Below are 14,195 nucleotides of genomic sequence, written 5' to 3' on the forward strand. Positions count from 1 at the left end.
TTATCTGGAATGAAAGTGCAGCACGCTGTGCCCACTGTAGCACACACACACAAATCTCCACCACATATTCATGGCATATGGGAGGCATGGTGTCCCTGGTGTGTCGACGTATCGTTTTCCTCTGGTGGTCAGCTGTTGTTTTGCCAGTTGAACACGTAGCATCCATTGTTGGGTTATCCACTACAACATTAGTCCCACCAGAACCATACATGCTAAGACCACAGCACAACAGCCTGTCCTGCAATGGGAGGGACGGGTACGCCTCTTCGGGCCGCACTCTCCCTGCTCATTCATTTCAGGCATTGTTGCTAGTCTACAGTGTCGCCAGGGAACCACACCTAATTGAGTAGGGATCCCCCTGCTTCACTGACGTTGAGATGAACCACTCCTATACGGTGGAACCCCTTTGTAGTCAGACTTCCCCACTACTTGTTTGAGGCTCCTGGCACACGCTGCAGCTTACAGTGACTTAGATGTATCCACATTGGTCTTTCAGCAATCTTCACTGCGGTGGGTGTAGTCAGTAGCACTTGATATGGTCCTTCCCAGCGTGGACTGGATCAACACTTTCTTTTGATGACTTTCATGAACACCCAATCTCCTGGCTTGACCAGCACTTTATCCTGTAGAGACAAAGAATCAGGCGGCAGTGAATGTCAATCAATCAATCAATCAACTTTTTTTTATATAGCGCCAAATCACAACAAACAGTTGCCCCAAGGCGCTTTATATTGTAAGGCAAGGCCATACAATAATTATGAAAAACCGCAACGGTCAAAACGACCCCCTGTGAGCAAGCACTTGGCAACAGTGGGAAGGAAAAACTCCCTCTTAACAGGAAGAAACCTCCAGCAGAACCAGGCTCAGGGAGGGGCAGTCTTCTGCTGAGACTGGTTGGGGCTGAGGGAATGTGCATTGGATATTTCTTTTTGCTGTTACGTTTGTCTCATGAAGTCAGCTAGAGTCTGTTGTTCGTCTGCTGTCTTCAGGTCCATTGAGAAGAGTGGTAGTCTATAAGGTCATCCATAGAGGATTTCAAATGGGGTCAGTCCTGAACTGGTCGGCGTTATGTGCATGTACAACTTCACTAAGTCCAGGCATTCAGGCCAAGGATGGCCTGTGTCCTCCATGCATTTTTTTCAGTCTACTTTTCACTGTTCCATTTGTGCATTCTATCAGTCCTGCACTTTGCGGGTGGTATGCACAGTGATGTTTCAGATTTATTTTCAAATTGTCAGCCATTTTCTCCACTACTTTGTTCACAAAGTGTGTCCCATTGTCACTGTACACTGTTTCTGGTATCCCATATTGTGTGACAATGTTTTTACTGATTGCTTTTGCGACTGTCAGTGCGTCAGCATGTCTTGATGGAATGATTTCAACCCATTTGGAGAATGCATCAATTAACACCAGGCAGTATTTGTATGGACCACTTTGATTTAATTCAATGAAATCCATATGTACTGTCTGAAATGGATACTGTGGCTGTGGAAACTGTCCACATTTTGGTCTCATATTACCCTGCAGGTTGTATTTCATGCATACAGTGCATGTTCTGCAAAAGGTTTTTGCATAGGAATTAAACCCAAAGGTGTGAAAATGTTGTTCAATCAGTGATACCATCCCTCCTGTTGACATATGGCAAGGACCATGGGTCACAATGGCAGCTGTTTTATGAAGATTTTTTGGAAGGATGGGCTTGTTGCCAATGAGGTAGATGTTTGAGGAATTTAATGTTGCACCTTTGTTCAGCCACATAGTTTTTTCTTGCTGTGGTGATTGTTGTTGCATGTCTTTCAGAATGTCTGAGTCAATAATTGGAACGTATGTGTCAGCTGTATAGGCATCAGAAACACCATAATTATCAGCCCCTGCCACTTTAGCAACTGTGTCAGCAAGGCGGATTCCATTGGAAACATAGTCAGTGCCTTTAGTGTGTGCAGCACATTTGCATAAAGCAAAAGCAGACGGGAGGGTTACAGCATATAGAAGGTCTTGCAAAAGGCCAGCATGAGTGACTGGTTTTCCTGTAGAGGTCACCATGCCTCTTTGTTCCCACTGTTTAGCAAAGAAGAAAATTGTAGAGAATGCATACTGGCTATCGGTATAAATGGTCACCCTTTTTCCCTTAGCCAGTATGCATGCCCTTGTCAAAGCAATAAGTTCTGCTGCCTGGGCAGAGTGGGAAGAGTTGAGTTATTTTGCCTCAATCACAGAATCAGGCAGGGCTACGACAACATAGCCTGTGAATGTTTGTCCATTAGCACCTTTAAAACAAGAACCATCCACAAACCAGTGCTCACTGCCCTCATAGGGAACATCAGTGAGGTCTGGTCTGGGGAGCTGAAGTTGTTGTGTGTCAGAGAGACAATCATGTGGTTCTCCATCGTCTGTTGTTGGCAACAGAGTAGCCAGATTGAGAATTGAGCATCTTTCAATAGTAATGTGCAGTTGTGACAACAGCATAGCCGTATAGGCTAATTGTCTGGTGGGTGAAAAGAAAGACATTTTTGATTGTAACAGCAGGACACTCACTACATGTGGAACTTTGACCACCAGCGGGTGAAACAAAACCACATCAGCCATCTGTTGTACAGATGGCTGTTGTACATATAGGAACCGAGAAAAAGGCATTGCTAATGTCAATCACAGAGAAATGTGTGTGTTCAGGTCGCAGAGTGTTCAAGAGCGTATGTGGGTCAGGCACAAGAGGTGCTCGTGACTCCACAGCTTCATTGACTGCTCTGAGATCCTGAACCATTCTCCAATTATCACCTTCACTTTTTTCACTGGGAAAATAGGTGTATTGCATGGTGAATCAGGACATTCAACAATGATTCCTGCTTTGAGCAGATCATTGATAACAGGTTCAATGCCTGCTTCTGCATCGGGTTTTAGTGGGTATTGTTTCACAAAAGGTCTCCACTCAGATTTTGGTTTGATTTGGACGGGTGCAATGGAGGTCAGTAGGCCCACATCCGTGGGACTGTTAACCCAAAGTTCAGATGGGAGTGTATTCAGCAATGCTTTAGCTGTATCTGAGAGCATGGCTGATACTTGCTCCTTTTCTCATTCTTGTTTGTCATGCACCACTGGGAGTACATCAACCTTGCAATACATCAGTCTTCTATATAAGTTCAATGATGGACTGTATTCCCAGTTGTTGGATGAGTTGGCATCCCAATCTAGTGCATTTTCGGCTCTTTTGGTCAGAAAACCGAGATCCTTCCATTCAGACGTTTCTGGTTTGCACAGGGAGAGGTGGGGGGCCCAGCCTCCGACAAACAGGGCTTTTGCAGATGGAGAAAGAGTCACTCCACAAACCGCTGTTGATTGTCTGTCTGTGTACATGTATTCGACAGTCTGTGGTTCTATCGTCATTTTAGAAAACTTAGTTTGATATCTGGGGTCTGGTCTGTGAGTGTAGTATGTGATGTGTAACTGTTCAGGATGGAGTGCATGCTGTAAATCAGTCAATTGCTTTACAGCATTTTGAAGTAGGCATGAAGCCTGCGTCATGTCCGTCAGATCCTATGAGTATCTTGTCGCTTCTGTGGCGCCATAAAATATGTCATCTGTAGTCAGTCTGACCACTTTCATTCCTCCTGAAGTTGGGAGGACACCAATCTTTAGACTTTGTAACAAGTTGCTTCCCAGGAGATTCACTGGACATGTTGGAGAAAAGACAATGGGTTTGTTTATCTCACGGTGGGTGTCTGGATCAGTAATGTTCACTGGTTTCAACATTACGTCTTGGTTAGTCATGCCATTAGCTGATTTCACATAAATTTTATTGTGTGATTATTTTGCTTTAGGGGGCAGTGTGTTCATCACTGTTCTACATGCGCCCATATCACACAAGAACTCAAACAGAAAACTATTTACCACCAAAGTGATGGTGGGTTTGTCTTTCATGCCCATCATTGTCCATGCTCCACAAATGTCCACTGAATCCAAATGGTCATTGTCAGAATCATCAGAGTTATCCTGCCTGTTAGTTGGTGTGACAGGAATGTTATCTGATTTAAATACTGCAGTTTTTGCAGCTTCTAGTCATTTTTCAAAGAAAGGGGCTGATGGAGCAGGGCCCTTCCTTTGAGATGGACCTTGTTGATAGGGGCAGTCTTGTGCCCAATGTCCAAATTCTCCACAACTCCAACAGGTATTTTTCTGTCTGTCAAATATCACATGTGCTCTTCCCCTGCCCCGAGGGTTGAATCCGCCATGTCCGCGACCTCGTCCGCGACCTCGTCTGCGCCCGCATCCATGGGGAAAGCCACCCTGGATAAACACCTCATCATTTGAATAGAACTCATCCAAAGAGAAAATATTAGAAGGACAGCCTGATTGACCTGATTTCTTTTTCTGTCCTTTTTGCCCAATCACTTTATTGGCATGTCTAACCCATGCCATAGTTTGTGAGAGTGTCTGGGTGTGGAGTTCAACACAATGTTTCTTCACCCACATACTTATTGGGGGTAAAAGGCCATTTAGGAGTGCTTGTTTTAGCTGATTTTGGTAGGGGCCAGCCGCATTTTCACTGTAAGGTATACTGCTATTGGCATGGAACACCTTTTCAAACCTCACCAGGTAGTCATCAGAGTCCTCGTCTGATTTCTGTTTGGTTGAAGCAATAACATCATAATTTGCTTTACACTGGAATTTGGTTTTAATACGCCCATTGAGTGCTTCAACCTGTTCATCTAGGCCCCCTTCAAGGTCTTTTGAGTATGGAATGATGTGGCCATTCGCATCTTGTCCAGTATAAATACCTCGGACGTGTACCCAATTGCGCCCTAAACTACATTGCACATTTTAATTCTTCCTCTTTTCTCCTCCTTCTGTCTCCTTTTTTCATCGCAGTGCTTGTTGTTAGTTTATCAACAATTTGTTGTATGGGATCAACTAACAATTTCCCATTAAACTTGTATTTTCTTCCCCATTTTTCCAGAAACCGCGTATAGTCAGGGTTTAGTCGATGCATGTATTTTGGATCATGTTCGTAAACTTGTTTACCCCGTGTGTTTCCCATTTTGGTCGTTCATGGGGGTGTCTCCTAGGGAGACCTAAATGAACGATTATTTGTCTCTTTTTACTGTTTGGTCAACAGTTTGACTGAAAAGTGTCAACCACTTCAACCTCCCGAAGGAGGTGGGTGACCTTACCTAATGTTTCTTCACGTCACGTCATTCAACACAAACAGGTGTGGTGTATATGGATCGTTCACAATTTACTTCACAGACAGCGCACTTCATTTTTGCCCCCTGGAATGGAGGATGTCAGGGCGCCCATGCTTCAATTATAAATTGTCCCTTTCATACAAATTACATTCATACAAATCACATTCATTCATTTAGACAGCTGTATTTTGTCGCATCCTGTTGTAAAATCCTGCGTAAATTTGATCACTATTACTTTTCACGTATCCTGTTGTCGCATCCTGTTGTAAAATCCTGCGTAAATTTGATCACTATTACTTTTCACGTATCCTGTTGTCGCATCCTGTTGTAAAATCCTGCGTAAATTTGATCACTATTACTTTTCACGTATCCTGTTGTCGCATCCTGTTGTAAAATCCTGCATTAAATTGATCACTATTATTTTTCACGTATCCTGTTGTCGCATCCTGTTGTAAAATCCTGCGATAATTTGATCACCATTATTTTTCATGTATCCTGTTGTTAAATCCTACATTTTTATTCACCGTGTCCCACACGTTTTTCTCTGTGGACCTTGAGCGCCACTATTCTATGTACGATTTTTATTCCTGTGTCATGTCTCTGTGATCATCGTTTTCCTACTTACTTTCGGTCTGTCCGGTCCGTTGATTTTTTTTTTTCCCTGTTCAGATGTCATCAATCCAGCATTGCGGTAGGAGGTTGACTTCTAAATCACCGGCCTGGCGGAGAATTCACTCCCCGGGACTTTCTTTCGGTCTCCCTATGGAGCCGGCCATCAACGGGCTTCAGTGTGTCTTCCTCCTTCCGCAGCAACTGGGTATGTTGACATCCGGGTCACGGCACCAGGAAATATGTCGGGTTTAACCCTTTTTACCTGAACATACAAAAACAAGACTCAACAGAACCAGACAGAGAATAGAAATTCTTTTAGTGGCTTTGCGCAAAGGGGAAGAGCTCAACAGAACTTGCAGCTTTTCTGTGCAGTCTTCCGAAGAGGTTCCTTTTGCGGAGCCTTTTTATTGTAAGACACAAACATGGGTGGTTACGGGGTGAATCATTCATTTACATACACATGATCGTATGATGCACATCTCATGCAGACAGATGCAAAGCATTTCAAGGCTGTGGAACATTTTGTTCCTCTAACTAATCAGTTTCTGTTGGCACATGTTAAAACAAAAACAGGAACATCTAGTTTTTGTTCAAGTCTTGCAACCTTGACGGTTTGGAATGTTAACCAATTATCTTTTGTAGGGTTCATTTCAGGTTGTGATAATAGGAGAATGATGGTCAATAAAAAAAAAAAAATAAATAAATAAATAAATAATATATATATATATATATATATATATATATATATATATATATATATATATATATATATATATATATATATATATATATATATATATATATATATATATATATATATATATATATATATATGAGTAAATGATCATTTTAATGGCATATGTGAATTTTTCCAACATCACATACCAGTTATCATGGATCAGTTTGGATATGTCAAAATACTTGAAGAGGTCATGTTGCCTTATGCTGAAGAGGACATGCCCTTGAAATGGGTGTTTCAACAAGACAATGACCCCAAGCACACTAGTAAACAAGCAAAATCGTGATTCCAAACCAACAAAATTAATGCCTTGCAGATGTGAAGAAATCATGAAAAACTGTGGTTATACAACTAAATACTAGTTTAGTGATTCACAGGATTGCTAAAAAAGCAGTTTGAACATAATAGTTTTGAGTTTGAGTTTCTACTATTATTGTGAACACCCCCTTTTCTGCTTTTTTTTTTTTTTACTAATAGCCCAATTTCATAGCCTTAAGAGTGTGCATATCATGAATGCTTGGTCTTGTTGGATTTGTGAGAATCTACTGAATCTACTGGTACCTTGTTTCCCATGTAACAATAAGAAATATACTCAAAACCTGGATTAATCTTTTTAGTCACATAGCACTACTATTATTCTGAACACTACTGTATCCGAAATGCTGCACTTGACATTCCCTCACAATGCAAGTGACACTCCTGGAAGAAACTGTTTCAGTCAAGCGGTACCTCAGGATCCTCTGAAGAGTACCAGAAATTGACTGTGATAGTCCAAGAGACAAGCAGGGACATGTTTGTATAATTTGGTTATTATTGTGTTTCTCTATATTTGTGGGGTCTTCACCAGCTATCCCTCATGATTCAGGATGAGCTGAACACACAATGCGCAGTTTGTTGAAGCTGCTATGTGGGCTGTTGTTGAGTGGCTTCAAAACTATTCAAATTCTTGCTTCTAAATATAGTCACACTTCAGAACTCTTCTTCTGCCACTCTACACACAGTCAGGAGATGGTTCTTTTTGTTTGTATTCTTAAAAAAATTAAACTGTAATACAGTAATAATGTTTCTTCTGTGAAGCCTGTAGTACCCAAAAAACCAAAGAGGTCAGTGCCTGTGTCCTCGTCATCAGTGGACAGAGAGACGTCACACAGAGAGACGCCACACGCTCGCGTCTCCGTCACGTCCCTGAGCAGGGAGACCAGCGACGCCGTGGTTTTGTCCACAGTGAGGAAGACTGACGTCACAACCGAAGCTCAGCCCAACGGGTCAGAGGTCACCACGACCATCGTGGAGTTCACAGATCAGGTTCACTGTTATGTACTTCCTTCATTCTAAGGCCACTGCTCTGAGTAAAAGCATTCTACTAACAAAAAAATTCTCTTTCAGGATCACGGTATCAGTGGTCTCAGTGAAGTTTCATATTCTACCAGGCAAAGCGTCTCCCCTGTGAGTACAAACTCGACCTGGAGCACGTTCTTCCCGGCTCTCCAATAGTGGAGCAGAAACTAGAAAAATCATGCATTTGGTGGCACAAGTACCAAATTTGACAGGGGGATTCGCACAATATTACTTAGCATATATACGTAGTCTATTCAAGATGGTGGCCATTTTTCATGATAGCCAACAAAATCACCCATCGAAAAGCACTTTTTCCTTAGAAATGCTCCTATTTGATCAATTACAATGATATTGATGACGATTTCCATTTTGTTATATTTTATTTGCTATTTATGGTATTTATTATGTTTTATTTTGCTTATGTGCTAATTGCATTTAGTATTAATGGTTTCCACCCAACACATGTTTTGAAAGTGTTCATCATATATTGTGTTATTTATGCAGTCAACATGGTCAAATGCCTATTTATACCATTAAGACTGTCATATTGTTAGTGGAACATAAAAAATTACAACTTACAATTTGATACCAAGGTCCCCCAAATCAAATAAAGTAATGACATTTATGTGAGAATAAAATATTTTAGGGTCAGTTTGGTGGCCATCTTGAAACGAGATGCTGTCTTGGGTTTCAATAATGCTGCAAAACAAATCCATTGTGATAGCATGTAAAAAAAGTAATGCAAAAAGTAACTTTCTTTAGGTCATTTTGGTGGCCATCTTAGAAAATGATCACCATTGTGGATTTTGAAGTGGCCAGTTGACTAGATTTGGTAATTACTACCTTGAGAATACCCAGTGGTGGGCACAGTTAATCCGCTAACCGCCAATTATTGAAGTTAAAGTTTTCATTATTGGATTAGCTTTTCAGATTAGAGGTGGGCAGATCGATCCTAATATCGATAATATCGATACCAATGCTGGTATTGATACTGAGTGATCCTCGTGTAAAAAGATCAATACTCGAGCTTTTTTTCTCTCCCACACGCATTGACTGCTGCGCATGCAGATTCATCAAAGTCTACTCTCGGTCTGTAAGAGCAGCACTGTGCTGTGTCACACAACATGGAACAGCGCACCCTCCCCCCTCTGGTCTTTTGTTGCTGCACCATCATGTGGCTCAGTGGCACCAGCCAACAGCCATGCAGGTAGGCTCAGCCTGGCCCGCCCATTCAGCGCTCTCCTCGAGTCAGCCCTCTACCTCAGGAGATTTTGTTTTAAGTTGTGTTGAGTGATATTTTTTTAAACAAAAATGTTGATTGTGATAATAAAGTATTTTGTTGTCACGTACAATGTTTGGCGAAATTCTATCCTGGGTCTTTTGGATCCTTTGGATCTATGAAGCTTAAATATGAAAAGTATCGGTATAGATATTGGGCCTGTATTTACTTGGTATCGGATCAATACCAAAATTCCCGGTATCGCCCATGTCTATTTCAGATAACTTTGAAAACCGTCATTGGACCAATTATCTTCTGATAAGTTTTTGTCCGATAATTTTTAGACAGCATGCTTGGAGGCATGGTGAACAAAGCTTTATAGTTATAAACATTTATTAAGCTTAAAATCAGTTGAGTACCTACCTGTTAGATGCTTTGTAGTAAATGTGCAGTTCTATCCTCTGTAAACAGAGGAGAGCTGGTTCCAAAAGAACCAAAAGTTGTTATTGTGTTTGTTTTATATAAAAATGCCAGAAGAAGCTCAGGTTGATTCTCCATTATTTTTCAATTGGAATCATTGCATTCGATTCCTGTTTGCTATTTAGAGTCCTGTTTATGTTAAACACTGCCTGTCATCTTTGTTCCAGAGTAATATATGTATAAGATGTCTGAAATTCAGTTTGCATTTATTAAATTCTACGCATCTTAAATGTAGACATGGATTATCTGGAATTTTGTTTTGGCAAGTTTTCACGGTCTCTACTGGCCACTAGTGTTCAGTGTTCATGGCAGTATGAGCATCTGGCTGCCAGTAGATGGCAGTGTTCTATTTATTTTGACCCTTGTCATATGAGATGGTTGTCAAAATAACAACTTGACTTTTTGGCTTTTTTTTTTTTTGACAAATAAAGAAAAGGCATATTTTACAAAAGCACATTCATATGTAAACACCAACCTACACCCCTCACATTAACGTGTTGGTTTTATCGGTATTAATTTTCCAGCAGGGTGCACAAAGACAGAAGTACTGACTCATTGTTTGGGTCTGTGGTCACCTTTGATGCTACCAGAAGTGATCATCGTGTTAAAACTCAAAATCAGCTTGTTAGTAGTTGCCAGTGTACCAGAGACAATACTGGAAGTTATGGGTTAGCTGTAGCTTCCGATAAATTTTTGGGTGATTTATCGGTTTAGCTTTATAAAAGATAAATTTTTATGTTATCCAAGCTAACGTTTTGGTTAGTTATGCCCACCACTGGGAATCACCATGACAAATGATTTTGCTGTAAAATTGATGTTCTGCTCCACTACTTGTTCTCATCCTACTTAGAAATAATCTGCATTTAATATTAAGTGCCAAACCTGGACCACCTCAGAAGTGACAACAGAATCATTTCTAGTTTCTCATCAGCAATTGTGTGTTTGCCCTAATACGGCTCTGCTCTATCAGGTACATATGGCAGGTTTTGGAAGAGAGGCTTCAGGGTCGCCCATCCTTGAAAATGTAACCTCAGCAACCACTCACGTCACCAAGGTAATAAAGCTGAAACTGAGCGAATGCTGCACACATTTTCTCAGATAATGAGACCGTGTACGTGCAGAGTGCATCGCTCTGCTCAGGACAAGCAATACTCCAATTCTGCATTAGGACGCATGCTCATGATTCTGCTTGTTGCAACACAGCAACTCCATTGACATCACCCCCATCTGAGTGTATAATCATTAGCTCCATGTGCACAGAATTTCATTTACTCTGTATACAAATATGGACATGGCAGTCAAACTGAAAATGATGGTAAACCGTCTGCATCTCCCCTTAGTGGCTGTTTGGGGTACAGAGACTTAATGCTGCAGACAAACTTGAAATTTTGAAAGGAATTAATATCCAATAATGTGAATAACAATTAGTCACACATTTACCCTGAATTCCTGGTAGGTGATTATGTCAATGTCATTGATTTCAGCTTTGATTAACTCTGAGATACAAATCGACTTTTCATTTTGCTCACCTTTAAGGTGATGGATGTAAACAATGTCCAAACTCATTTTTCTATATCCGCTTACTACAATCAGTTGTTGGGGCAGGGAGGAGGGGGGTGGAGTCAACCCCAGTAGTTATAGGGCCTCAGGCAGGGTAACCCCTAGACAGGATGTTAGTTTACGGCAGGGGGCCACATATCGACAGACAAATGGACACAATCGCTCTCACACACACACCTACGATCACTTTACAGTCACCAGTTCACCTAACCTGCACGTCTTTTGGAAGTGGGAGGACGCTGGAACACCTGGAGGAAATGCACCCAAAGACCGAGAGAGCATACAAATGCCACACACAAAGTACCAGGTGGGAAGCGATCCCACTACCTTCTTGCTGTGAGGCAACAATGCTAACCATGAAGCTGCTGTGCCGCCCAGTGTCCAAATTAATATTATTATATGAGCTAGTGTGTCACAAAATAGGATTTTATACATCTCTCAAACTTATAATAATAGACCGGGTAGTGCAAATTCTGTTTCTTCCCAGCAGCGGTAAGTTACAGTCTGACTACTACCATGCTAGCTTAGCGATTTAATATGCAACTTTCTCACAATGCATCAACACATCCCCATATATTGTATGTTAAATGGGCTGTCAGAACGCAAGCCTGCTAAGTGTTTTTACTAAATAATTCAATATTGTGCATTTATGATTTAAGATAATTGTGTATGACATAAATGTCGCATTTGATGGCAACTGACAACTTGGCAAACCCAATCTCTGATTAGAGAAAAAGCTATCAGAAGGTGGATTTCCTACTTGGAAACAGGAAAGGCTTCTTAAATTCGGACTCAGCATTTTATATCATTCTCCAAATAATGTTGGTTAATCGTGGATCAAAATTATTCTGCAAAAGTACTGATAGAAAGCGCAGTGTTTTGATAAAGTTTTGTGATGCATATCTAGGACATTGCCACCAAATACAGAAAATCTTTCCTTATTCTTGATATCATAAAGTATTTGACTCATAGGCCAAAAATGGCAGAATTTTGAGTACTGACCTCACACTTATCTCAAATGTAGTCTGAGGTCCGAACCGATGCCACTGTGCTTCCAGTTTTCTGCTGGATTGCATACATGAAATTTATGTTGCCAGTTCAGTGGATCCACAACACAGCGCGCCACTAATGGTTTCTTGCAAGGGGCACTTTTGGTGTTGACATCGACATGAGTGTGCGCCGCACAGATTGTTGCTAGAGGTGACGTGTAACCAATAGGAATAACACTGAGCTGATTCATAAATGAAAACCATTGCTGAATTTATAAAAAAAAGGTATGAAAACTGTCTTAATAATTTGCTGGAATGACAGCTATGAGTTGTTTACATTTTTTTGTACATAGTGAACATTTTCCAATATTGACCATTTCTGTATATTTTGGCCGGTTTCTACCAACCGATAGGTCGTGCATCTTATTGTGATACTTGTCAGTTTCTAAACCTTGATTTTTTTTTAAGCTTGTCACAGCCTAATGAAGAATCAAGAATTCTAACCCAACACACACATTTTACAATTTGGGAATTTTAAATAGAAAATTGTGGAGAAAGTCCAACTTTGTAACATTAAAGAAGGAGATTAAAGTGAAAATTAAGATGCTTATGTGAATACCCCTGATGACATCACCACCATGTGGTGGGATTACTGAATTGTTTACCAGCTGGTGTAAACTCTTGTGTGACTCCATGTGTACATCTGTTCACATAATTTAGCTGAAATAGTTAGGGATTTTACATTGGTCATTGCAGTAAATTTGGTTTTGCAACTGATTTAGAAAGTTGTTGATGAACAGCTGTTGTATGTCACAGACGGTGAAAGGAGGATATTCAGAGACCAGGATCGAGAAGAGAATCATAATCACCGGAGACGATGATGTTGACCAGGAACAGGTGAATCCAGAACAAATGTGTGGAAGAGACAGTTGAGCCAAAGCAACAGTGTCTTTGGTTTTCACTGCTTCCATGTTTAGTGCTTATAAGTACCAAAAAATATAAATTTCTCTCAGTACAGGATTTTGACCTATTGTAATTGCAATAGTTTGCAAAAATATAATAAAATATGTGAACATTTCAGGCATTAAAGTTGACCATCTTTCAGTATTGAACAATCTACTGAGTCCATGCTTTGATGTAGTTCAGAACTCATAATGGACATGAATGTCACGCAGTCTTCAGATTTCAATGATTTCTGAGAACCGTTTCTCTTTCTGGGGCAGAATAATTGTACATTATTTCTATATTATATATTTGACCCTGTATGTATACATTTAATGCCTGGGTGATCCCACAATCAATTCAAGCTGGTGCTGTTCTGGTGCAATTCTGTGTATTATTTAATTCTCACTATTGCATATAGGTACTTATGTACCGCCACAGGGGCGCACTACTTGTTTTTGCATGAATTTTATGAGGTTGGCCCGCAAACGTATTTCCATCTCCGCCTCCTTTGTAACCTGCCGTGTATTCAGAAAAAAAAAACAAAAAAACATCAGATATGTCTAAATAACATGGATGAGCATAAACAAAGTATTATATACTATAGTGTGTATATATATATATATATAGTAGTATACTAACCCCCAGAGCAAGCACACAGGCGACAGTGGTAAGAAAGGTAAGGAAAAACTCTCTCTGATGATTTGAGGAAGAAACCTCAAGCAGACCAAACTCAAAGGGGTGACCCTCTACTTGGGCCATGCTACGGCACAAATTACCAAACAATACACAAAACGAATATACAGGAAATTTTGCCGGTGCACAGGACAGGAGGGTTTCAGAACAAGACACGTAGAATATTATTCTGCTATCTGGCGATGTGAACAGATATGTGAAGAAAGTTGTTATTTCCTTTTGATGCTTCCAAATTCTCTGTTCCAGTGTCATGTTTGGCTTGCCTCTACTGGTGGTTGGCTCTCACTGCGGTATTGTATCACTTCCTGTTCCAGAGCACAGTGGTGTTTTGCTGTATCTGTTAGCTGTTTAATCTGCACAGTTAGATTGATCTAGTTAACTAGATAACGATTTGTTTCACAGTGTAATCTTCACGTGCCTTAACTAAAGCACTCCCTCTG

The 14,195-nt window shown here is 40.6% G+C and overlaps 1 protein-coding gene and 1 long non-coding RNA gene across 2 annotated transcripts in view; one reads left to right on the forward strand and one right to left on the reverse strand.

Moving 5' to 3' along the window:
- Positions 1–14,195, forward strand: part of si:dkey-178k16.1 (band 4.1-like protein 1) — a 111,701-nt gene that overhangs the window by 85,244 nt on the left and 12,262 nt on the right. The window contains exons 17-20 of the mRNA XM_034173227.1: positions 7,609–7,836; positions 7,918–7,977; positions 10,539–10,622; positions 12,934–13,014. Coding sequence (XP_034029118.1) covers positions 7,609–7,836; positions 7,918–7,977; positions 10,539–10,622; positions 12,934–13,014 — 453 coding nt within the window. The remainder of the gene's footprint in view (positions 1–7,608; positions 7,837–7,917; positions 7,978–10,538; positions 10,623–12,933; positions 13,015–14,195) is intronic.
- On the reverse strand, positions 10,746–13,022 carry LOC117512978. The gene is made up of 3 exons (XR_004561430.1): positions 12,916–13,022; positions 11,456–11,462; positions 10,746–10,756 (listed from the first exon to the last, which is right to left on the reverse strand). It is a non-coding gene; the product is annotated as an uncharacterized LOC117512978 (long non-coding RNA).

This window comes from Thalassophryne amazonica, chromosome 6 (assembly GCF_902500255.1).
Source record: "Thalassophryne amazonica chromosome 6, fThaAma1.1, whole genome shotgun sequence".
NCBI lineage: Eukaryota > Metazoa > Chordata > Actinopteri > Batrachoidiformes > Batrachoididae > Thalassophryne > Thalassophryne amazonica.